At 56.1% G+C, this 24239-nt stretch overlaps 7 protein-coding genes across 7 annotated transcripts; 2 read left to right on the plus strand and 5 right to left on the minus strand.

Moving 5' to 3' along the window:
* Nucleotides 1–267: 267 nt before the first annotated feature.
* B0T15DRAFT_101040 (calcineurin subunit B) lies at nucleotides 268–1605 on the plus strand. The gene is made up of 6 exons (XM_062861360.1): nucleotides 268–561; nucleotides 704–772; nucleotides 848–900; nucleotides 994–1067; nucleotides 1136–1470; nucleotides 1533–1605. Exons 2-6 carry the CDS (start codon nucleotides 721–723, stop codon nucleotides 1541–1543), a joined length of 525 nt encoding a protein of 174 aa, XP_062723990.1. The 5' UTR covers nucleotides 268–561; nucleotides 704–720; the 3' UTR covers nucleotides 1544–1605.
* A 3632-nt stretch (nucleotides 1606–5237) lies between these two features.
* Nucleotides 5238–6548, minus strand: B0T15DRAFT_490803 (uncharacterized protein; the record flags this gene model as incomplete). Its single annotated transcript, XM_062866720.1, has 3 exons — nucleotides 5238–5326; nucleotides 5403–5660; nucleotides 5735–6548. The coding sequence occupies 3 exons, from the start codon at nucleotides 6546–6548 to the stop codon at nucleotides 5238–5240; spliced, it is 1161 nt and encodes a 386-aa protein (XP_062723991.1).
* Nucleotides 6549–11925: 5377 nt separating this feature from the next.
* On the minus strand, nucleotides 11926–12963 carry B0T15DRAFT_390517 (ribosomal protein S5 domain 2-type protein; the record flags this gene model as incomplete). The annotated part of the gene is made up of 2 exons (XM_062864545.1): nucleotides 11926–12017; nucleotides 12084–12963. The coding sequence occupies 2 exons, from the start codon at nucleotides 12961–12963 to the stop codon at nucleotides 11926–11928; spliced, it is 972 nt and encodes a 323-aa protein (XP_062723992.1).
* Nucleotides 12964–13116: 153 nt separating this feature from the next.
* B0T15DRAFT_523812 (uncharacterized protein) lies at nucleotides 13117–15063 on the plus strand. The gene is made up of 4 exons (XM_062868725.1): nucleotides 13117–13308; nucleotides 13379–13565; nucleotides 13791–13839; nucleotides 13894–15063. The coding sequence occupies exons 1-4, from the start codon at nucleotides 13135–13137 to the stop codon at nucleotides 14858–14860; spliced, it is 1377 nt and encodes a 458-aa protein (XP_062723993.1). The 5' UTR covers nucleotides 13117–13134; the 3' UTR covers nucleotides 14861–15063.
* On the minus strand, nucleotides 15064–17190 carry B0T15DRAFT_523814 (HAD-like domain-containing protein). Its single transcript, XM_062868726.1, has 2 exons — nucleotides 16664–17190; nucleotides 15064–16612 (listed from the first exon to the last, which is right to left on the minus strand). Exons 1-2 carry the CDS (start codon nucleotides 16947–16949, stop codon nucleotides 15234–15236), a joined length of 1665 nt encoding a protein of 554 aa, XP_062723994.1. The 5' UTR covers nucleotides 16950–17190; the 3' UTR covers nucleotides 15064–15233.
* Nucleotides 17191–17864: 674 nt separating this feature from the next.
* On the minus strand, nucleotides 17865–18932 carry B0T15DRAFT_101601 (uncharacterized protein). Its single transcript, XM_062861363.1, has one exon. The coding sequence runs from the start codon at nucleotides 18752–18754 to the stop codon at nucleotides 17936–17938; it is 819 nt and encodes a 272-aa protein (XP_062723995.1). The 5' UTR covers nucleotides 18755–18932; the 3' UTR covers nucleotides 17865–17935.
* Nucleotides 18933–21491: 2559 nt separating this feature from the next.
* On the minus strand, nucleotides 21492–23988 carry B0T15DRAFT_428929 (CASP C terminal-domain-containing protein; the record flags this gene model as incomplete). Its single annotated transcript, XM_062865697.1, has 3 exons — nucleotides 23739–23988; nucleotides 23512–23679; nucleotides 21492–23452 (listed from the first exon to the last, which is right to left on the minus strand). The coding sequence occupies exons 1-3, from the start codon at nucleotides 23848–23850 to the stop codon at nucleotides 21492–21494; spliced, it is 2241 nt and encodes a 746-aa protein (XP_062723996.1). The 5' UTR covers nucleotides 23851–23988.
* Nucleotides 23989–24239: the final 251 nt, after the last annotated feature.

The raw sequence follows: 24239 nt of genomic DNA on the forward strand, positions 1-24239 counted from the left end.
TTCCTTCAGGTTGAGAGGCACTATAAATGCATTGAATAGTACAAATCTCGCCTTCCTTGTTGAATTATATGGTAGGATGCACCAGATTGCAGAACATGCATCGTCATGTGCAACACCTTCTTAGATGTATTACTGTCGTACTGAGTATGCATCGTGCGTTTCAATACCTACCGTGCCTTACCAGGGACCTACACAGTAGGCTCGCCAGGTACGCTCGCATTTGGCTTGGCCTTCGTGATATGTGGCTAGTGCGACCCAGAATGTGGCGCAAACATCCCCTTTCCCCGCGCTGTCCGCTGCAATCTTTCGCCCCGCCATGCTTGCTGGGTAGGAGGTACCTCACTTGCAAGCGCGTAGGACCCCGACCGCCTGCCGCTTCTGCCTCAGCCTTACCTTTAACATCAGCCCAGATTCCGAGCCTGCCTGCAACGACCATCCTTGCCGACGGCCACATGCACACGCCGAACGCCAAAATCAATCCCCAGCTACTGAGGACCGTTTGAGGACAGTACTTTTTCGAGAAATCGAGCGGGTGCTATCTCAGACATCGCTGCCGACCGAATTCAGTTCACGCTGGGGTGCCCCATACCGACGTACGGCTCTCGGTCGCGGCTCTTTAAGTTGCTTTCCTCTATCTGGCTCTGGTATCTAACCGGGTGGAGACCATAGATCACCAAACGAATAGGCGGACGAGGCTATCGACATTCGAAAATCGGCACGATGGGCAACACTACCAGCGCGGTGCTGGACAACATCGTCCAGGGGTCAAACTGTGCGGCCGTTCCCCATCTCTTTCTCCCATGATGGTGGTATGGGCTGGCTGACTCGTGTGTTTTCGGCATGGCAGTCGACAGGGAGGAAGTGGATAGGCTACGAAAGAGGTTTATGAAGTTGGATAAGGTACATACGTCCTCCTGAGCACATATGAGAGCAGGGTTGGTTCGCAGAGGAATCGCAAGCGAATTGTGCGCTAACATGCTCGGCTGTCTGCAGGACAACTCCGGTACGATCGAGCGCGAAGAATTCCTCAGCCTGCCGCAAATATCGTCGAACCCGCTCGCGACACGGTACGCCCGTACAGCCCCGGCAGCTCTGCTCCACCCTACCAAGACACCCAAAGCTGATGAAATCGCAGAATGATAGCAATTTTTGACGAAGACGGCGGCGGTGACGTGGACTTCCAGGAGTTTGTCTCCGGACTGAGCGCCTTCAGCAGCAAGGGCAACAAGGAGCAGAAGCTGCGGTTTGCCTTCAAGGTGTATGACATTGACCGCGATGGCTACATCAGCAACGGTGAGCTCTTCATCGTGCTCAAGATGATGGTCGGCAACAACCTCAAAGACCAGCAGCTGCAACAGATCGTTGACAAGACGATCATGGAGGCGGATCTGGACAAGGACGGCAAAATCAGCTTTGAGGAGTTCACCAAGATGGTGGAGAACACGGATGTTAGCATGAGCATGACACTCGGTGAGTTTTGTCATTGTGTTGTTGGGATTTTCCAGTGCTGATACTGACTCTTCTGGCAATAGATCAGTTCTGAGCGACGCGAAGTTGGAGGGTCTGCGAAAGTTACCACGAGGCACGATGCGACGTTTGGAAATGAATATGATGACTTGTTTTATCGTTTCCCCTTGTTGACAAGAAAACCACGCCTAGTGGATGGTTCACGCGGCGCCGACAAGTACCGGTCTTTGGCCAGATGAGCATTGCCGAAGGGATTCATGAGGGCAATCTAATAGACTGTACGCCGGGACCTGATTGCCATGTGGAGTCTTGATGTTTCCCTGTCTACTTACGCACCACTGGGGTTTCCATCGAGTCTGGGGAGTAAGGTGCAAGTTCGCGGGCACGTAGAGGCCTCGAAGCCCAGCTTGTGTATCCATAACGTGAGACAAGTGTCGGATCCTTGGTGGCTGTGCGGAAGGGCACTGTCCATGCATCACATCGCCGCAGGCTTACATACTTGTGTCACTTCAGCTCTGATCAGTCTGAGGACGGCCGTGATGTGACGAGTTCCATGTTCATACAGGCATTGAAGTTACTTCAGGAGCCAGCTGCGAGAGATGGTACACTGCAGGTGGTCTCCAATACGAGGACTCTCGCAGCACGAGCTAGCTGCTCGGCGGTGTTATACCGCTGTTTCGGGCGGGCGATCGCATATATTGGATCTAGGCGGCAGCAATGCCCTGGTAGAACGACAGGCCTGGAGAGATAACGGATCTGAAGGAGTGGAACATGGAGCAGGCGACATGGTTGACAGAATAAATCAGATAGCAAGCGTAGCAATCTCAGCTAGGGTTGTTTTCTAACGTCAGGTTGTGAGGACAGGGAGTGTGACTGCTCTGTCAACGACGATATCCAAGTCAGCGCCGAACTTTATATTTTTGGCAGCTTTCGCGGGGCGCTGGGCTGATTGGAACGTGGCCAACGCCGATTGCCGGCTTAGAACTAAAGCCTCTAATAAGCCACCGTCGTACAAGACCCAATGCGACCGGCCGGATCTGGCATCTGAGATGCAGACGCACGGCGGGCCGCCGACCCCGGCTTCCTTGTCCCACAGCATGGACGGACCAACAGGTCGTTGGCAAGCCCGAGAAGCACTGGCAGTTGCTTCACGTTCTAAACACTGCCCGTATTACACCTGCATGGTGTAGCTACCGTCTCAGGTGTTCCTAGCAGAAACGACCCTCGAAGCTTCGTATTCAGCAACCCCTTTGTTTACTGGTGTCCGCTGCACGGATTTAGCGGATCGGGGGCCGCGTAAAGTGTGACTGAGACTTCAGCTAAGCATGCCTATACATAGAATGCAGCTGACATACCGTAGGACTCTGTTTCGGGCCACATGATGTTGTGACCGTCGATCGCCCCGAGCTTTCAGTTCATTCGTGGCCGGATGCTTCATCCACCACCAGAATGTCGCTCACAAAGTCAAACGCGACGAGAATGCAGTGGTTCCCTAACGTTAGACCCTTGTCTGCGAAGTCGATTTGGGTGGCATTATCCCCCCCACCGGTGTCCGCGATCCGTGGAGTCGGAACTAAACTGGGGCTGCCAAGACCAGTCGCTAATCGAATCGTCTTGGGGTTGGAAGGTCTCATTTCTTGGCAGTGTACGAGAGCCCGCTTGCTGGTGTTGTAGATCGGCCAGATCGCCTTGACCGAGGCTTGGAAACCTCGCGGGTAAACAGGGGCGGAGCTACGGTGTAGCGAGTGAGTTACCTATCAGTTGAGAAGAGAGATATCCAAGTAACGAGGTAGCTTCCTCCGACACGCGGGACTTGGAGGCTGGTGATCGTCGACGATGTCCGATTCGGGGAATCCTTCACCGCTAACGGTTGCACTGCCGTGGTAACACAGCCCAGGAACATGCAACTCCGCCGACAATGTCTCGGTCCCAAATCCCCAAACGGTTGAGGGAATCCGGTATACTGTGCAAGCCATCATGCACGGAGATAGGGCAACATTGGACAGCATTCCGTCGTGACTCTCCCTTCTGCTGTAACACCTCAGCCCACGGCCGAACCGATCGGCATTCTCCCGTTGGTGGCGCCGGTCGGATATGTTGACTTCATCAGAGGTGCAATATCCGTTTTGTTTCGACAAGATGATTCGACGGGTTGTTCTGTCTCAGCTCGAGTTTGACAGATCTCGGTGTCTTGCAGCGCCCCCCGGTCGCCCCCAATCGTGTGCGCCGTCGGGAACAAACGCAGAAGGCATGACAGCGATTTCGGCTCCAAGACGGTCTGTGGTCACTGGTCAGAAATCGAGGGGCGGACTCTGTCCCTCTCCCAAACCCGATCGAGACATCCGCCTCGCCGGCGAGGTTGTTGACCAAAGGTCTTGGGAGGTGGGCGAGCAAGCAAGGGTAGAGCGAAGGGACTGCGAAATCCGCACGCCATTGGCCCAAAGCTCGTCCCAGCAGTGCGGTTAGCATTGTTAGTGCATACACCCCGCCGGGGTCTACATTGCATGATTGGCTGGAGCTAACATTGATGCGCACAGCTAAAACAGAAAATTCTCCCCAAAGGTTTTCTTTTATGCGCTTTTATCCCGTATGGAACGTCGGCGAAGCTCGATCGCGGCTCATGATATCGCCGAGCGGTGTGGGGGAAGCACCTTCTGAGCCATCGATGCCTGACTCTCGCCATTCTGGTGACGGAGGCGAGTTCCTTCTCAGCCGAGATTGATGCTTGCTACTGGATGTTCTGCTCTCAGTTTGTTTACCTGATGCGCACAAGAAGTCCGCTGATGCTTAGAAATGCAACTGTGTGACCAGTGGCCGGTTCCCAGAGGGCTTCGTCCGCCATCTAACTAGACGAAAGAAAAGGACTACTACCTATCTACGTCCATACATGTACTGTACAATACATACAGGTACAATACACTACACTCCACGAAGTGAACAGTCAGGCCAGCTAACCTAGGTGGTGGGTTTTTCTCCTTTCGTTTTCCCGAACCATAATGATGCCGTGTAGCCGCGCCCAGTCTTTTGTCACCCCGTATCTCCTGCATGTGCAACATGCTCTAGTCGTACTCGTATCCTCTTTTCGCAGCCCTGCTGAGATCGTGATTATTGCGAGTTGGGCGTCTCTTGTGGTATGCGCCGATTGCCGTGTCCCATGAATTCACCGTAGGACGGTGCCTGCAATGAAGCATGCCCCCAAGGTTCCAGGTTCCCCTTCCTTGCATTCCCCCTTTCCTGTAATAGAACAAAAAGCAGATACAGTTACACACCTGAAAGGAACTCCAAAACCAGCACAACGGGAAGCGCTGGCTACCCAAAAAAAATGCCAGCAATTTCCAGACCCTCTCTTCTTAGTTCAACAGGGCGCCTCAGGGCAACCTTCTATTCCCCATTGACACGCACGCCGACCCAAAGTAGAAATGCCTCGCGGCGAGAAAGGGCCCGAGTGGGCAAAAGAAATGCCACTGCGAGCCCTGTATAATGGTTTTACAGCCTCCTTGGAAACCCCGGGGGGCTTCCTGACCCATTGCTGAAGTGTGTGGCACTTCAAGAGCCGCTAGAACGGTTAACCGGGAGCAACAAAAGGAAAGTAATAATGCAATGGATATAGCAAGGGTAAAGATAGTCAAATCCAAGCGGAAGGCACCTTCGCTTTGGTGCATTGCGTCTCAATCCGGGAACACAGACCCTTTGAGTGGGAAGCAGGCGAGGGCTGAGAGGCGGACAAACATACGGAATTCTGGGAATCCCACGAGGATATCACAGACCTCTCAGCGACGCTGCTCGTCAGGAATCCCTTCGCCACCATCTCCGGTTGGTTGAATGGCAGACTCGTAGAGAGTAAGGCACTCTCCGAGGACTGGTATACGATAGTCAGCGAAACGTTTCCCAGACGCTCCAAGTGATGCCAATACCAACAGCCGGGTAACACATACTGTCGACGATCTGTTCTTCCCACACCCCGTACTGGTAATCGACGAGCCCGTGCCGTTCGATATTATCGCAGTACCTCACCAGGCTCTTACCCATCTTCTTGAGACCTTCGTGCGGGATAAGGGTCTGCGTACGTTGCAACTGCTGCCCTGACTCCATCATCTCCTTTTGGCGTTGAAATATGGCCAGCCAGGCATGGTTGAAGTCGTTCCACAGCTTGATCCTCTCCTCATGCAGGTTCTGATCGTCAGAGGTAAGGCCTGGGGTAGTGATTCTGCATCAGCAACGCTCCATTCCGATTGCATCTGCGGGGGTATTTCTGGACCAGACGTACCGAGCTCTACAACATGGTTCAGGAGCCAATCCGAGACGCCCAGGAGCGACTCGCTGGCGTCCGCCAGCACTCCATTTCGTATGTTTTGGAATATCTCCTTCAGAGCCGTCTGGTATGAGGTATACGCTTCGTCGAGACCCGCCGTGGTAGGATACTCTTCATCCATCCTCACGTCGGGTGTGGGTGTGGTCTGTGAGGTCGCCATGCCTCCCATAGTGGCCATGCTGCCTGTAGAGTATCCATGCAAGCCGGGCTGCTGATATACCTGCGCCGTGCTGGAAGACGCTGCTTGCGCCTGCAACGCGGATGGCCCGGCCGCATTGGTTGGCTCGCTCGGGAAGTAAGGGCCCGTGACATCCGTCGCCATCATCGGCAATGCTGCAGCCTGCCGGGACGGGTACTGGGGGCTCGCATCGTACACGGAAGTGGCCTGTGGCCCTCCCGTTTGCTGCACGTTATACATCATTGTCGGAGGATACGTCCCGCCAAAGCTTTGCTGCTGTCGCGAGTCCGCTTGCCCATAGTCTGCTGTAGAGTGATATCCCATCGCACCCTGCGGCAATGCCGTTGTCGAGAAGCTCGCGGCCGGGTGCTCCGAGTAGTAGGTACTGTAGCCGGTCGACCCTCCAATTCCCCGCGTCGTCCCAGGCGCTGATGTGGCGATAGGCGCAGGCCTAAACCTTCCTCCCTGAGCGCCCGCAAAGGAGTGCGCGCGATGCTGAGACGGGCCATGCAGCGGTTGGTGCTGTCGTGAACTGGAAGCAGGGTAGACCGGCGGTTCATCCTGCCTCCTATGGCCCCTGTTGTCGTCCATAACCCTGAATCCGAAGAACCACGCCGAGCAACTGGAGATTCCCCCCCTCGCTCGGTATCCTGCAAGGAGAAGCTGGACTGCGATTGCACAACCCGAATTTCTCGGTGACCTGGCGCTGCCAGTTATCGACCCCTCGAGAGTCTTGATGTTGAGAAAGGCCTGAAAGGAAAAATCGCCGCGTTGAATAGATGTCGACTTCGCGCCCAATTCAGCCGCTCCAGAGAACTCGACACCCTCGGGAGGCCAAGTCGCGGCCGGCAGCGAGGCAGGGCGAGACGGTCAGCCCCACGCGTCTCCTCTCACGCCGAGTGTCACGTCGAGTTCTTCGTGTTAGTCTCAATCAGCAGCTGACGTAGGGGGTTGCCGCAATATAAGAGGCTGTCCGTCTTCAAACGTAGCGGTTTTGTGCGTCCTTTGCTTGAGGAGATGGCTTGGTGCCGGAGGAGCAATCGGACTCCGAGTCCTGGGAACAAGAGACGCTGGCACAAAGACTTCGAGCGCCGAGAACTTGACTCGCGCGGAGTCAAAAGTGGAGATGGCGAAACTCGACCGACTCGAGGCACCTCGGCGTGGGAGAGGTCGATTAGGGTTGTGTGCAAAGGCGTCGCTGACTGACTCGCTGAAGGGCGCCGCCCAAACTTGAACCACACAGATGGCGGGCGGGGAGGATCCCGGGTTCGCAGACTTGCAGCAGCTGCCGAATCTTCGCTTTGTCAAATCCTCCACTCGCGCAGACTGGCAGGCCGTTTCCATGAAGTGGCCCGAAAGCAGTGAGGACGGCGCCGGTAGAGAAGTCCAGCTCGGATGCCGCTCCGGGGACGCACCTGCCGTTGCGTACAAATCCGTATTTGGAAATACCAGTGACAAGGCAGCAAGAGCTGGGTACACTGGGGCGTCTTGTATGCTAGGCCGGCGCTGGAAAGAGTTTTTGGGCAGCAGATCTGTCCAAGACAGGGGACCGCAGTCTTCTGTAGCGGACTGGAACCGGGCTAGCCACTTACACCCTCAAAGACAGCGCTTGCGCCCGCTTGCTCAACCACCGGATATTGGATTGAAAGCACCGCACCGCAGGCAACGATGCTTGTCTCGTCCTGCGCGGTGGTGTTGAAGAATACGTCCGGAGTGATGGGGGGGTCTGAGGTTGGCCTACTGCCCGACAGAGACGTGATCCTACTAGTTGAGCTTGGTATCTCGGGCAGGGACCAGAACGCCAGTTCAAGACAAAAGCAAGTCGACCTGTGGTGGAAGGAGAATGTGTGGTAATCCCCGTCGGCAACCGATGGTGTATGTATGTACATGAATAACTTGAAAAGGCTGCCAATGGGAAACGCTTGTGTTCAATTAGCCTCAGGATCGATCTGGATTCTGGAGAAGGCAGGCAGAGGCTCCACCCAATCGATCATTCGTCACGTACCTGCGCAGAATGGTCGCTTGGCCGGAGCATGGGACCGCCTCGAAGAAGATGTGCGTTGCAATGGGCTCAAGCCCCAGACTGGCCTCGAGCTCTAGGTAGGTACTAGTAGTTACAGCTACACCCCCCCCCGGGCGGAGCGCCCCAAATCTTGGATCGCTGGGTCCTATGCAGCTATGCTAAGATGGGCGAGTGGAGATCTGCGGCCGGGAGGCTTGCCGAGCTGATGTGTGTCCGCGGCGTGTTGCAGTGACGTGTAGACCCTTTTTGTTTTGGTTTTGCGTGACGTCGCCGTCCGATATCAGTCACAGTGTGCTTCGGGGGTTTGGCCTGTGGTGAATGCGAGCGGCTTGTGGCGGCAAAGCAGCACTGCTTTCTCAGACGCTGCCCGAGATGCGGATCATCGATGCGGACACCCGAGCCAAAAGAAGGAAAGAACGAGAATTAAATAAGATAGTGGCGGCCCACGTGCAATCCTAGAATGCGCGTGTTGTGTTGCGGGATACGGATAGAGCTGTGTCTTCAACTGCGTGGGAAGGCTGGGACTTGTAAAACAACACGACCGCCTGCTTCTATATATCTCAGCACTCCCGTCGAGCCTGGCCCTGTTATGCTTCACCAGCTCAAACGAGAGAATCTGGCGAGTCACCGGCACTTGAAACCTGTGGCCGCTATCTCCCGGTCAGCTGGTTCGTAAACCGCTGGGGGCACTGCTGTAGCCTCAAATTCTATTCCATGCGTCTGGCTTGAAGTGCACGGATAATTGCAGGCCCGCCTAATCGGTCGTGCTCCGGCGGCTTGTGTGCGGGCGGCGGACGAGTTAAAAGTGAAGTATTGTGTATGTAGTAGAACGTGGAAGATCAAGGACATGGGTGGCAGGAAAGAATGGGCCCGCTCTGGGCGGGAGCTGCTGCCCACGGGCATCGCCGAAGGAGAAACAGCCATCGGGAAAGAAAAGAGGGAAGGTACGCTTTACTAGCGTGTAGCGTAGCCTCAGGTATCCGCTTATGAGAAGGAAACAGCCCGAGCGATGGAAAGTTGAATCCACACCTACACAACCTGAAGTGACAGAGAGCACATGGCAACCTGCAAGGTTCAGGGGAGCGATTCCGCGATCGAACGACGAGCAGCAACACGCGGCGTCGTCACTTAACGCTACTCCCGGCCCGGGTGCCTGAGGGCCCGGTCAAGGCCGCCGTGCCGAAGCTGGCGGCTCGAGCTGGCGTGTGAAATGGCGATTGCCCGCTGAGAGGGAACCAGGCTCGTGGCCGGTATCTTTCCAAAACGGAAACCAGGTCAAAGACCATTGGCCATCGGACGCTTCCGCTCCGTTCACTGATCATGCCTGCCGGAGCACCCGCCGGCCCCGGCACGCCTCACGTAAGGGATCTTTCCCCTCACTTATTAAGACATCATGGAGGCCTGGGCTCATGAATTCCAATCATGTGGTTCCGCTCAGTGTTCCGGTTTGAGACCCAGGTTCAATGGGTTTGCCGTATCTGGCAGGAACAGTCTCTGAGATCGCCGACTTCCAGGGTTGGCCCATCTCTTCCTGAGATAGTTAAAGCTAACGAGCACGCCCAATGCCTTTGAAGTCAGCCACCGGAGACGGGGTGCCCAGCAACCGTTGACGGGAAAAAGCAATCGAACCTTGGGAACAACCGCTCGGGCGAACGCGCAAAATTAGCACGGGAGTCCTCTTATTAGGCCCACTTTCGCAGCAGGAAACCGCCCGGTCCCTGCATCTCGCAGCCGGCCCAAACGGCAGGAATGTCGTCAGAATGCGGTCAAGTGGCCGTCAGGCCGGTGCCCAACGTCCCAACCAGGAGCCTTTGAGGGCTCCCGTCGGGACCGCCTGAGCGTTGAAAATTTTTGTTTCCATGCAGGGCTTCGGTGCAGGAAAGAGAACGCCGCTGATGCTTGGTGGCTGAGGTATGTACAGGTACTGGGAGTCGGCCTGGTTGGTACGTTGTGACGATGATGGACGGCCGCCCGAGCATCCTGGATCCATGTCGTTGAGTGGTTGAGTTGCCAGGGGTGAGGCGCGCTGTCGTCGAACGGAATGGCCAATGCTGCAAATAGCCCCCTGTCTCTGATCAAGCGGATGCCGGGGGTCAAGGTCGAGTTTCAAACAGCCCTCGCAGCGACGAATCAAAAAAGACCTCGGGCAGCTTCTGGAACGATTTGCCGAAAGACGACTGCAAGAAGAACCGGCCCTTGAGCGACCCAGGATTGGAGTTCCTGGCTGACGCGCATGAGGATAAGGGTAACCTGAAGCAAGTACTTGTACGTAGTACGTACAGTACGCCAACTCTCGCGGCATTCTTCCTCATAGCGGCGGCTTCTAACTACCTTATACGGTGTAACTAAGGTATGTTTCCCCCTGCGGCCTACATATATGTACACTACGATACGATACTAGGCCATGCCTCGCGACTCACGCGACAGCCGAATTCTCGATCTCGATTAAGTTAAACCCATCATTGGGTAGGTAGGTATCCGGTACCATCGGCCATCCTTAGGTAACTCCTTATGGAGACCTGTCCCGCGCCGTCTTGTCAGCGTTGCTTGGCGCTCAGGATCGGAGACCTCCACCGGTGAACAAAGCAGGAGTTACAGTCCGCCGGGGCAACGGCATTGACAATCATCACGGGCAGGCCGCAGACTTGCCCGAACCGGAGGTATTGCTGTCACCTCATGATAATTTCCACGCAAGGTTAGCTGTATCCGGAAAGGACCACACGCACTGCCTCGCCTCCCAGCCACAGAGAGCTAAATTGCAGGGAGCTTCATCAGCCAAATTCCACAGTTATTTCGAGACCTCAACCACGAGTCCACGACTGCCAATATCCAACACACCTACTCAGAAATCGCCCTTTGAAAGCTTCCATTAACTTAACTAGATGCAGAAGAAAGCGCCAGCTCATGCAGCGTACCTCACTTCCTTGGTTGCACCCTTGCCTCCGTGCTATCTTTAATGTTACCGTCCGTCAAAACAGAAGGGTACAATACCGGCACTGGGTTAGTTGAGTGACGGGAGCTGGAGAGGGTGCCGATGGCAGCCAGAGGTAAGGTCGGGTAGGGCCGTATATCATGCTTTTCGTTGCGCGCCCATCTACGGATATATATACAAAGGCTGGAAACTTTGGCTGAGTCTGGCCTGTGCAGCTCTTCCGGGATGTTTGTCAGAGGCCATGAACAGCCCGGCTCGTCGAACGTGTCGAACGCCCTGGGACCATGAGAGCTGGCCCACCACGCCCACACAGCGCTGGGGATTGGCACGAAAGGAATGCCGGGATCTGGCCGACGACTGCCATCAAAGTGGAGCAGACTGGTAGGGCTGTCAAGCCAATGCAGCATGCATGTGCAGGCGACGTGTGATACGGTGTTGGGCATAACTCGGAGAGTGCTGCCCTGGTATCGTCCATTCAATGCTCGTAACCCAACACAGACATTGGTAGCCTTGCATCGGACCTGCGTATCGTCCGCCCAGGGCCTCAGACCAACTGCCAGACGTGCACCTACTCCCCTGCAGGTATTCGCATCTCCGGCCGCGACAGCGCGGCGAGCGGCGAGCGTACTCGAGCATTGGACCACATTCCCGACCTACCTACCTAAAGAAGGTAGAGTAGGTACCCATGGTTTCATGCACACACCGAAACCCCCTTCAGGGTAGTTACAACCGACGGTCTGCAACTCCCCCCGGAGCTTCAATTCATCGCCGCCGCGGATGAGTTCACGCCACTTGCGTCCACCACTCCGGCAGGCTTGAGAAAGATCCATCCCCCCGTCACATCTCGGTCGCGAATTCAGATCTGGAATATCCAGGGATTCGTATTATACAGTTATTCGCGCTGCAGCGTGATAGTAGCATAAGCTTACAGAAGGCAAAATATAGCAGGTGGTCGCCTACAGGGCACGCTCGTCGATGCAGGTCCGAGGCAGCACTACAGCCGCGCCACCTGACTATCTCTTGACCCATGTAGGTCCCTTTCTCGCCTTCACACGGCCATGCTTCTTCCTCTCCACTCTCCTCGGGTCGCGTGTGACACAGCCAGCTAGTGGAACAACAAGTGTTAGCATAATCCACCATAGTTGGAGTAGCCAGTCAAACGGAATCTCACCTCTTCTTAATGCCGGCTTCAGAGCGGGTTCGTGGGCGAGGAGAGCCTTCGCAATTGCCAGCGTGAGAGCTTCCGCCTGCCCGGTGGTGCCACCACCTTCTACCCGCGCCCACACATTGTACTTGTCGATGCGATTTGTCGCATGCAGAGCCCAGACGGCGCTTTCTCTGTCATGGATCCGACCGAAATAGTCTGCCAACGTCTTGCCGTTGACCAGAACCTGGCCGTCGCCCTCAACAACAAAGGCGCGGGCTGTTGAGGCCTTTCTCCTGCCGACCCCGAGTGCTCGGCCAAACTTGTCGATGGGTATCGGCTTGGGAACGTTGAGGAAGGCCTGCACATCGCGCTTGAAGTCTTGTAGAGCCTCCGTAACCGCATTCGGCTTCAGCCCGGGATGGATCAGATGCAACCTCTTGACGATGGCGAGGCACTTGACGTAGTCGGTCGCTTTCACCGGCTCGCCAAAGGACTGACGCAAATCGGCGAGTGTCTTCCAGGCGACGCGCTCTGCATCAGCGGCTGGGATCACGGGGAGGTTGGCGTAAGTCTTGGCCAGCTTCTCGAGGGCTAGGTACCGGTCATTGAACGTCGGTGTCCGCGAGAAGTAGGATGGCGATACAGGAACGGGCCGGGCATGCTTGGCAATCCGGTAGCGCTTGACCAGGACATCGACGTCGATTTCGGGGGCGGCGGTAATGGGCGGCTGTCCTGCCAGTTGGTTTGGCTCCGACTCGGTAGACAAGCACCGTCTTCCCCTGATAAGCGAAGGACTAAGCCGCAGTGATTGGAATTGTTGTTCGAGAGCCTGCCATTTTCCCCCGTTGAGTCTCCTAGAAATGCCACGGATGGCTGAGCTAAGCCCTTGTCTTGAGGATGCCATCATTTCACGCCCGCGTCTCCCGTCATGCTCGGGGTCGCGCCGGGCAGGAACGTTTTGGGTGCGGCCCTCGGCGGAACCATTTCGCAGGAAATTTTACCGTGACGAGGTGCTCGAGCCAGATTGCGGCCCAACCATTCAGAGCATCCTGAGCGGGGCCGTGGACAACCTGCCATGGAGCTTGAAGCCTTGAACTTGAACCCCACCACGCCCACCTCTCAACTACCCCGCCACATAAATTTTCTTGTGATTCACCATTTCACTCAACTCCTCGAACCATCAGTCTCCTGCCAGTTCGCGTCTGCATCACAAGCAAAGATGGCGTTCGGAAAGCTCTACACCTACGCGGTATGTTGTATCCTACTTGCGACTCGCTTTTTGCTTGCTTGGACCGCCATTGCTGATTTTCACGACTCAGGGCAACCCCCGCTCCACGGCCATCCGCGCTGTCGCGAAGGCCAACAACCTCGAGCTTGAGGAGGTCGAGGTCGATACCAAGCAGCCGACCGAGGAATTTCTCAAGGCCAACCCGCTCCATAAGGTCCCGACCTTCGTCGGCGCTGATGGTTTTGTGCTCACTGAGTGCATCGCTGTCGCTGTCTACGGTATGTGGCACTCCGCGCCCTGCTTGGGCCTGCCCCGCCCTGTTCCCCTGAGCTCCTTTAGGCTACCCCGCCCACGACAATGATGACCTAGACATTCTCTATGACAGTTATCCCTATCTGACATAATGGTGTTGACTTGGTTCTAACTTCTGACTGTCTTGTTTTTCGGCTTTGGGTGTTGTTATTGCTGGCGCCTCTCTCAAGCTCCACGCTAACGATTCCCAGTTACCTCCCAGAACGAGAAGACTACCCTCCTGGGCAAGACCAAGCAGGAGTAAGTTCGTCCGCGGAACGTGTGAGCCAACCATTTCGCTAACTTCGCCGGTAGCTATGCGTCGATTCTGAGGTGGATGTCCTTCTTCAACAGCGAAGTGCTGCCCAAGCTCGGTGGCTGGTTCCGCCCTCTCCTCGGCAAGGATCCCTACAACAAGAAGGCTGTCGAGGACTCCCGGAAAGCCGCTCTTGATGTGATCTCCGTCGTCGAGGCTCACCTCCGTGACCATACCTACCTTGTCGGCGAGCGCATCACCCTGGCTGACATCTTCTCCACCGGTATCATCTCCCGGGGCTTCGAGTACTTCTTCGACAAGGAGTGGCGCCAGCAGAACCCCAACGTCTCGCGCTGGTATGAGACCGTCTACAACCAGCCCATCTACTCTGCCGTTGCTGCCCCCTTTTCTCTCCTCGATACCCCCAAGTTGACCAACGTTCCCCCGAAGAAGGCTGAGCAGCCCAAGAAGGAGGCTGCCAAGCCGGCTGCTAAGCCGCAGGCTGAGGAGGAGGAAGAGAAGCCCGCTGAGGCGCCCAAGCCAAAGCACCCCCTTGAGGCCCTCCCTAAGGCCTCTCTCCCCCTTGACGAGTGGAAGCGCCAGTACTCCAATTCCGACGCCGCCACTGCCCTCAAGTGGTTCTGGGAGAACGTCAACTTCGATGAATACTCGCTCTGGAAGGTTGACTACAAGTACAACGATGAGCTCACTCTCACTTTCATGTCGAGCAACCTCATCACTGGCTTCAACAACCGCCTGGAGGCTTCCCGCAAGTACTTCTTTGGCTGCGCCTCGGTGTTCGGTAAGAGCAACGACTCCGTCATTCAAGGCGCCTTCGTAGTCCGGGGTCAGGACTACCTGCCCGTCTTTGACGTCGCTCCCGACTATGAGAGCTACGAGTTCACCAAGCTGGATCCCAGCAAGCCTGAGGACCGCGAGCTTGTTGAGCTTCACTGGGACTATGGCAAGCCCATCACTGTCAACGGCAAGGAGTACCCGCACGCCGCCGGCAAGGTCCTCAAATAAACAAAGAAAATCTGAGCAGACTGTAATACCGGAAGGGCGGTATATGGTATATGACTGATGACCGGAATGGACGGGAATTGCGGGACGGGTTTGGGTCCGTTGGTGGTTCATTGTGCGTTGATATCTCCGGTAGGGTAGTCGAGCATTGAAAGGGTCGACTAAATAGATCCCAAGCTACCGCAATCGCGGGGCATGTTGCCAGATGACGTTGACGTGTTGAGATCTACATAACATCTACATGAGATCTATGAATCCTTTGTGGTATGAGAAGGGGTATCAAGCCAGCATTGTCCTTTCTATACCCTGAAGACCCCTGAACGCATGGAGAGCATTGACAAAGCCCAATTCCCTCCTCCTTCTACCAATCTCCGTTTCAGCCCTCCTTCTGAACAGCGACTGCCGCTCCGCTGCGTCCCACCACAAACGGTCGCGACCGGATATATGTGCTGACATCCGTCTGCCAGGCTAGCGTCTCAAGATACTCCTCCACCAGCGTGAGGACCTGCGGATCCTCATTCATATCCCCAACAAACTCGGGAAGCGTCACTGCATTGTGCGGCTCGCTGCGAGCCTTCTCAGCGCTGTCGTCGATCAACACCGTGTTGCCCTGATTCCACATGCCGCCTTGCTCGGCAAGGGGGTGCGACGCGCGCACAACGGAATCCTCCCACAGCCGCGTGAGGCGCTTGTAGCACTGCGTTCGCCGGTTGTAGTCGCTCGGCGAGAGACCGAAGCGGTCGCGGCCCCAGACGGCCACCACCCGCGACGCGTACTCGGGAGTCAGCAGCCGCGCGCACATGTGCCGCACATTCTCGGGTCGCGCCGACGACCAGATCACCACGCGGTGCTTGTCGATGCAGCGCTCCAGGAAGGCGCGCGCGAGGGGGCGCTCGACAAACTTGGTGGCGGCTCGCTTTTGCGGGCGGTGGAGCAGCGTGCCGTTGAGGTCGATCACCACCAGCAGCGGCTGCGGGGATGTCCGCAACATAGGGGCAAAGGAGGCGCGCACTAGGTACGCCGCGGTCGGCTCCGGGATGCCGCCCGAGGCGGCGGAGGGCGGCGTGATCGGGTCTCGGTCTCCCTGGTTGGGTGGTGGGTGTCCGTTTCCGCGTGGTACAGGCCGGGGAGGAAGGACGGCTGTGGTAGTGACTTCGGACGAGGTGCGGAAATGGGCGTCGTTCCGACGCATGGGTCTGGTGGAGGCAAAAGGGCCAAAGCTCGGGTTATCCACGGGGAAAGGGAGTGACCCCTGCCCTGTAAATGACCAAGATGGGGTAGGGGCCCGTCGTTCTCCCGATTGTTCGTTGGCCCGTCGTCTCTGTCTCTGCTGTCTACGTCTTTGGCTGGGCGTCAGGTACCGCTCTTTACCCCGAGCCCGGACGTCGTTCTGCTGGGGTTGTTGGCCGGTGGGAGGGACAGGCCAGCCTGGTGACGGGTGTTGGAAGAACCCTTGGGGTCGCTCTCGGCCATCGTCCTGTAGACGCGGCTGGTTACCTGAAGGGCCACAGGGTTGAGAAACCGGCTGACCCCGGCCGGAGTTGGGGTCGATGAAGTAGGCGAACGAATTCATATCGTTCGGTATCGGAGGGGGATAGCCCGTCCCCCATTGCTGGCGCCAGTCCCATGGCCGATAGGTGTCCATGTTCGTGAACGGTAATGATGAGACCCTCTTCGCCGACAATAATCTGAATAGGTATTGTACAGGCTCATCAATCACATGAGCTATCCTGTCCTCCCCCAGTGGTCCAGACACTGAGCCTCGGGTCAGTGGCGATGAGTTAGAGTCCAGGAGATGGTACATACGAATTTCCTGTGGTTGCAACTGTGATGAATACAGTGATAGATCCGGGGGAAGCTGCTTCTCGGTGCCCAAACTTCGCCTTTTTTTGACAGATGTTGAACAGCCCGAGCCGCCGTCAAGGTGGGTTTTCCAGCGTATGAGATGGTTAAAAATAAGGGCAGCTACTGTCGCTTGGTGACACTTCCTGGAGGGCCAGAATTGAGCGGAGAGAACAATCAGTTGAACAGAGGTTTGCTTTCGGCACACAAATCGGAAGCGTGTTGAAAACAGAGAGACTGCAGGCTGCATTCCGCGAAATTTAGGCCGGCTTGGGTGCCTAAACCGCCTTTCTCTCTGGGGCTGAATCAACACTGTGACGGTTACAATGGATTGGAGGGTTCAAGATGCCGTCCGGTCCGATGTCTGTAGTAAGCTGTTTCTTCCCATCTGATCTTGAAGTTTAGTTTCGAGATCAGGTCAGGTACTAGTTTTCCTAGTACTGTACCTAGTTATCGGGAACAGGCACAAGAACCAGCAAATTGGATAATTGCAGTAACGGTGGAATATGATCCGTGCATGACCTTGTCCGCCGATTTTCTGTAACTATCGGGTGTTGCTCCTAACGGGAATACAGTTGCTAAGCGGGGCATGGCACTGTTTCCCCGTTCCACATCCAGGAGGTATCGGCCTAGTCAAATCTCCTTTTCATCTTGACCGACCAGATGGCTCATACTGTGTTCACCGGCCTGTTCAATCAATGTATTCGGCCCTCCGACTACGATTTGGACTCAAAGACAATGAATGAGTCGATGCTGGTGAGATGTATATGCCGGGTCGCTCACCTGTTGCACCTGGTCAAAATTCAGTCATGATGAACCTCAATGCATCGATTGTTTGCTGGAGCATTAAACCATCAGGTGCTGGTATGTCCCTTACTCTGCGGTACCTATATACAAACTTGTCCCAAGGATATGTTTCACCGGGCCGGACGTTGAATGTGCCATCGCCACCGTTCCTATCTGCCCCTGGCAAAAGCAAGGAACTTCGTCATTAAGGTGCCAATGCGACCAGCGAAGTAATAACTCAAATACAGATAACCCCCCCGATTGCCGCCAACGCCCGCGATATTGGAATGCGATATGCAAGGAATAATGCATATACCTGGAATGATACAGTTTCCCTCTTGCTGACAGCTACCCGCAGCCTACTTGGCATAGAACCAGTATCTATCGGCAGGTTAGCATCCATGTGCCTCTTGCTGTGTTGGCATGTCGAGGCTGGGCGTTGGGTAGTACTCACTCTGTAGCATACTGCACCTCAAAACTCGCCGGCATCCCGTCACATGTCGTGGGTGCGCTCCCGCCCACCGTCTGGACGCGGTACACCTCCTGCAGCCCCCCTGTGGCACCCTGCTTGGCGTTCAACTTGAGCCACGGCACGGCTGTCTCGCCAGCCAGGCCTTTCGGAGCGTCTGCCGGCGCGGGCATGCTGCCGTTCTTGCCGCACGGAATCTCGCCTAGTTTCCACGCCGCGGACACATCTAGGTTGAAGAACGGGGTGCCGTCGCCCGTGAAGAAGTGGCGGCCGCTGATGGCGAGATTGGATGGGGCTAGCTTTTGGGTGGCCTCACTCTGCGAGAGCTGGAAATGCAGCGAAGCGCGGGCGAGCGTGGTGGCGAGGTCCGCGTTGGTGGCTACAATGCAGGAGGCGTTGTAGAGAGTTGCGACCGCGCCGACGGCTTTGGGAGCTTCGCTGGGGTTGTTGGTGTTGCAGGTATAGTTTTGGGTGCCGCGGCCAATGGCGATGTGCTTGAGGGTCACGCCTTCGGACGGTGGTGGGAGGCCGGATGCGGCTGGGGGCTTGTCAGTACGATGGTTACGGTGAGTGCGGTTGAGGATGACCGTACCGGCTGGGAGGGAAAGATGAGAAAGGTCGCAAACGGGTACGGCGTCCTGTAACCGGCTCTCTCGGACCTTGGTAGCCAACAGGTTGAAGTACTCGGAGACGGTACGAATGCTGTCTGGGACGGAGGCGTCTGCGTCGATCCTGGGGTAGGTAGGAGCAGCCCAGACGGAGACACCAAGCGTCGACAGGAACAAGAGTGAGGCGTGCATGGTTCAAGTTAGGTGTGGTCGAGTTGGTTCGTGCAGGAAGGCAACCGGATCGCAGATCGATGGAGGGGTATCACGTAGCTAAGAAGGAAACCCAGAACCGGAGTAGCAGATTTAGACCCAGAGAAGGAAATAGAAAAAGAACGCCAGGAAAATGGAAGAAATGAGGCCGACCCGAAAGGGATCTGACCAGATAGTATATGCTTAGGTAGAGTAAGGTACAGCGGCTTCGGATGCCACACCCTCGAGGGAGGCTGGAGGCTATTATAGTTGCTCACGGAGCGGCACACCCGCAGGGCGCCCAGGCGCCGCAAGAGCCACGCGGGTTGCACTGGTTCCGTCCGGTACGGTACCTGAGCTACTTACACAGTAATGGCACTCTATGAACGGGACTCTGAATGCAAGCTATCGCTAGTCCGGTGGGCAGCCGCCGACAAACAGCAACGCCATCCCTGTAATCCAAACACCGTGATCTGACTGGCTACTGGACAGTCCTGTTGAACATTGGAGGGGCTGGCTAACCCTGTCCTGTCGCACCCCAGCAAACGTTCCCCACTCGACCTTGTCTTTTTGAGGTTCATTGATACACCCCTCTGAATGGAAGGGGTGGAAAAGGAATGTAGGACCGAAAGTCTATATCAAAGATCGCAGTGGGAAGTTATCAAGGTGATGGCGCTGTTCCATATAGAAATATGGATTAGAAATACCTAGCATTAATATGACAGTGTGTACAATACTGTATGACTAAGGTACGATACCTTACCTATCTAGCGAACTGGATGAGAAGCGAGTGCTACAAGACCGGAGGGACAATAGTAGTCTTCAGAATCTAATACATAACGGTATGCTCTCACAACACAGTTACAGGCATGTATACAATACTTCGAGCCCATAGATTGATAACTAGGATGTATTAGGACAAAACATGGTGAGTATGAATACTAGTAGCTCTATTACTACCTGACCTTGTCGGGACCTGGATCTGAACCCAAGACCCAGATTCTTCAGCGCTTCCGGTCATTAGAAGAGGTTCACGATCGTACTTAGGTAGTGGAAGTATGCAGATATCTCGGCTACCAGGGGAACGAGCCTTGCTCACAATACCTCGGCCATATAGTACCTTACCTGGTATTGATCCCATCGCGACATCAGCGAGGCACCGTTACCGTTAATAGCTAGAAATCAGAAGCCCGTCCCAACCGGGAGGGCGTGAGTAACACATCTCGTTTCCAGCGGAAGCATGAAAATGGGTTAAACCCCCACAAATTAGCCCACAAAGTCCCGCCCTTCCGTTCACTGAGCTATTTTTGCCCACATTCTTTACCGCGACCAACCGTTCTTCTGCATCTGTTAGCCGCCCGACTCGCCTCGATTCGCTCCCTTGTCCAATGTTGTAGCCGCGGAAGCAACTTGGAATCCACCCAAATGATCTAGGTAATTAACACTCTCTTTCTGCCAAGCGGATTTTCTTTGGATCCCAGATCCTATCCGAGATCTCTTTCTGCATCCTCTCGCCACCGCCAGTGTTGTATTCCGCGGGGCTAAATTTGATGGGGAAAGCTTCTTCCTTTCGAAGAGCGGGTACAACAGCGGAAGAGTCAGCATCCGTTCTTTTCTCGGAGCGGTCTTACACGGTACTGGAATCATATTGGATGAGATGACGAGGCCGACTGGACTCATCAAGGTCAACTTCTTGCAATGATTGCCCCAGGGCATCATCTCACTACGTACGCTTGAGCATCCCGTCCAGCTGCCAGTTTGCAACAGAGTGCTCGCTAGCCGCGATTGAAAGCGGGGCAAAAAGCTTGGCCTTTTAGGATCTCCACTCAATATCCATCCAATCCTCCAAGCAGCATTGGCAGCCTGTCATCGCTTGCTCCCTCGCCCGCGTCCGCAACCTTGGCGAGCCTGACCCGCAGAAAATAGACGCTGGCCGCCAGGAGCGGCCTGGGGCTTGCGTCAGGTAGTTGTGCATTGTGCATATCCGATCCCTTGCAATCCGGTGCTCGGCTTTACTTCCCGCGTTTGTCGTTGCGGGCGCCTGGGACGGCGAGAGCTTCGATTGCGGGTTCTAGCAGACTCCACCGACCGCCCGCGGTGAAGGCTCTGCTCTACCTAGATGCGGAGAGGATGGAGGTGGTACGGACCTCCAGCGACGGATAGTCGGCACGGAGTCGTGAGAGGATTTACCAGACTATTTCTTTTATCATCTTGAGAGAGTCTCCAGTTTTCGCTGACTTACAAGTCACGCCCTGTCTGTAAGACGCGGCGACGGGATACGGCGGTTGATCTCCGAAAATATTACACTGAACTAGATACTTCCAATCCGTCGTGAAACCCGTCTTTCATCGCTCTTCCGTAGAACTCCCGGCTCTCAATAGCTGTGGCCGATGATATCCACGTCTTACTCCCCCTCTGTAATAGACACAACCTCAACACCTCGGCCAAGGTATAATACACAATGCTACCTGATTGCCGCCCATATCGGCAACACCATGTGAGATATAGCGGGCCATGATCAGGGCCAATCGCGGGACTCTCTGTCTAAGCAGCCGCCGCCGAGACAGCTGGTCTTTTTCGCCTGCCCTCCCGGCTTCCGAGATTGCAGCATCTCAGCGGGCTGGCTAGCCACTCACATCTCTTCCCTATATTGCACGTTCATGGAGGGACTCAGGCACACGTCATTCTCTTCAGTGCCCTTCCAACTCCGACTCCGTCTCCGGCGATCGCCATGTGACCATCACCCACTCAACCCCTCCTTCTCCCACCCTCCACCACTACCACCACCACCACCGGCCGCAACAGGGATCTTGTGGGCGCCAGCACCAGCAGCCATAGCCGCCGCACCCACCATGCTCCTATCCATGTCTGCGGTCCCCATCCAGTACAGCGAGAAAAACACCAGCAGGTGCAGCGCAACGCAGTAAAGCGCGAACAGGTTCCTACTCGTGCGGCTCGCTAGCACCATCCGCGCAACCGAGTACACCATCCTCTCGGGTACGCTCATCCTTTTGTACGCCCGCGCCGATTCGCGCCCTCTGAAGGCCGCGAAGGGTGAGAGGTTGGACTCGTACGCCTTGCGGTACCTGTCCAGCGCGATCCCGCCGGTTGGGCCGCCGCCAGGGGAGCTTGGGGAGGAGATAGAGATGGCGGACGGATTGGGGTTGGCGGCGTACGCCGAGGAGGAGGATGTCGTTGCGACGGGCCCGGAGCGGTTGTAGGTGGATACGTAGCGTGTCTTCTCGTAGAGGTTGAGGTTGTCGCGCTGCAGCGCGGCGATTTCCTGCCTGAGTTGGGAGACAGTGCGGTGCGTTTCGGAGAGTTCCTGCTCAAGCTGCGCGTTGCGCTTCTTGAAGCGGTCACGCTGAGCCGTGACCATGGGCAGAATGCCTGAACCGCCGCCCATGCCCGCAGGCCTGTCGTCGGACAGGTCGCGAGGGTTGAAGCCGCTGATGATGGATGAAGTGGGCGAGGTTCGGCCTCCCTTACGGCCGGGCGCGATGGACGGGGTGTAGCGGCTTATGTAGGTGCCCGCGACGGAGGCGCCCGAGGGGAAGGCGTTGGGTGCCTCCGTTTGAATGGTGGAAAGCTCGTTTTCAAGCTTTTCGTTCAAGCTTTGGGACTTCTCGAGCTCGGCGTTTGTCCGGGAGAGTTCGCCTTGTAGTGTCTGGAGCCTGCTTTGCAGGTCTTGGTGTGACACCCGCAGGATGGTGAGCTCGTCGCTTAGCTTCTTGTTTCGGGCCAGGAGCAGCTGTTCGAGTGTGTCTCCCTTTGCCTTGGTTGCGGCGCTGTCGTCGCCAACGGCAACATCCCGCACGTCCTCGTCCTCACCTGTCGAAAACTCGATGCTTTTCAAGACTTCGAGCTCCTGCTTGACCTCGTCATAGTCACTCCATTTCTGCACCTTCGCTTTCAGGTTGTCCCTCTCATTCCTGAGCAAGGCAGCCTCTCTTTCGAGCCCCCGAAGTTTGGCGTCCCAGTCCCTTTTTAAGCCTTCCTTTTCCACCCTCGCCGCATCAAGCTTTCGAATCAAGGATGAGTTCTCTGACCTCACCCGCATGTAACCCGGGTCGTCCTCCAAGGCTGTCGAGGGTTGGGTCGGTACCTGTGACTTGGCCTGGGCCAGTTCCAACCGCAGCTGTTCGTTACGGGCCTCCATATCCGCAAGTCGTGCGCTCGTCCGCTCCAGGTCGGAGTTCACCATCTCGAGCTCCGCGCTTGTGACATATCCTCGTTGGCCCTCCTCCGCATCATCGGACTTTCCCAGACGCTGATTGACTTCGTAGCTAGCCTTGATCTCGTTGAGGAGACGATCCTGGTTTTCGATTTTGTCCTCCAGCGCTTTCTCCTTGGCGGCCCAATTGTCCTTCTTCTCCTCCAGTACAGCCGTCCATGACTCCTCGACCTCCTTGACCTTGCTCTCGAGACTCCCCTCGAGTTTCTTCCTCGCGTCGCGTTCTGTTTGTAATCGAGATTCGGTGTCCTCGAGTTGGGTGGTCAGCCGGGACACGGTCTCTTGCAGATGCTGGTTCTCTTGGCTAAGCTTCGGTAAAGTGTCTTCCGAGACCAGCATCGAATCCACCGAGGCTTCAAGCAGCGGATACGGGTCTGGCGCCTCGGACAATGACGTGTAGGCGTGTAGAAAGGCCGAGTTGACAGACTTGGAATGGTTGGTCAGGAGGTCGATGAAGGTTTGATAGGCTGTGCCTGGGTTAGTCCCAACCCGCGCAAGTTGAGCATGCCCGGACCAAGGAGCGTACCCTTGAGCAAGCCCTTGATTTCGGTAAGCTTGCTGGCTTCATCCAGCTTTCTGAAGTCTTTGGTTTTCTGCGCCAGATCCTTCCGTTGTACGGTCGAATCCCGCTGAAAGGCCACGATCTCGGATGCCGTGTTGTCTAGGCCGGAAACGAGCGTCGTGAAATCGAGACCTACACGGCGCGTTAGATAGACCGTAGGCCTCGGAGCATGATGAGAAGCCTTAACGCACTCCGCCATTGCGAGATGGCGCTCTGGAACTTATTGACTGAGCTGGTCGTGGTGGGCGATGTTGGCGCGGGCCCCCCCGCGCCCGGAGCGTCTATGCTGTTTCTTTCCGCCATTGAGTTGCGTTTGTTTGCACAATCTACGGAGGCACTACCCGGCGCGCCAGCGAGCCCAAGGTTTCGGTGTGGCTGGCATCAACTTGACTCCGCGTTGGTGATTGCGTTTTGACGTTTCTGCGTTGCAGATAAGGTAACTGAAACCAAGTTGAAAGTCGACGAAGACTGGCCGCAGGATCGCCAAGACGGACCCAAGCTGCGGCTGGATTAGTGGGGCTGCGCTAACCTTATCACCAATGGGGGCACGGGGATGCAGCCCAGGGGACCAGGGGTACGCAGCTGCCTTGCACCTCCAGCGTCTTGAAGCTTCCGTCCTGGCCCACCATGTGACGGCGTCGGCTCGCAGCACACGACGATCGAGACGAACACGCGCACTGCAACCCCGGTGA

Source organism: Chaetomium strumarium (genome assembly GCF_033439665.1).
Source record: "Chaetomium strumarium strain CBS 333.67 chromosome Unknown B0T15scaffold_2, whole genome shotgun sequence".
NCBI lineage: Eukaryota > Fungi > Ascomycota > Sordariomycetes > Sordariales > Chaetomiaceae > Chaetomium > Chaetomium strumarium.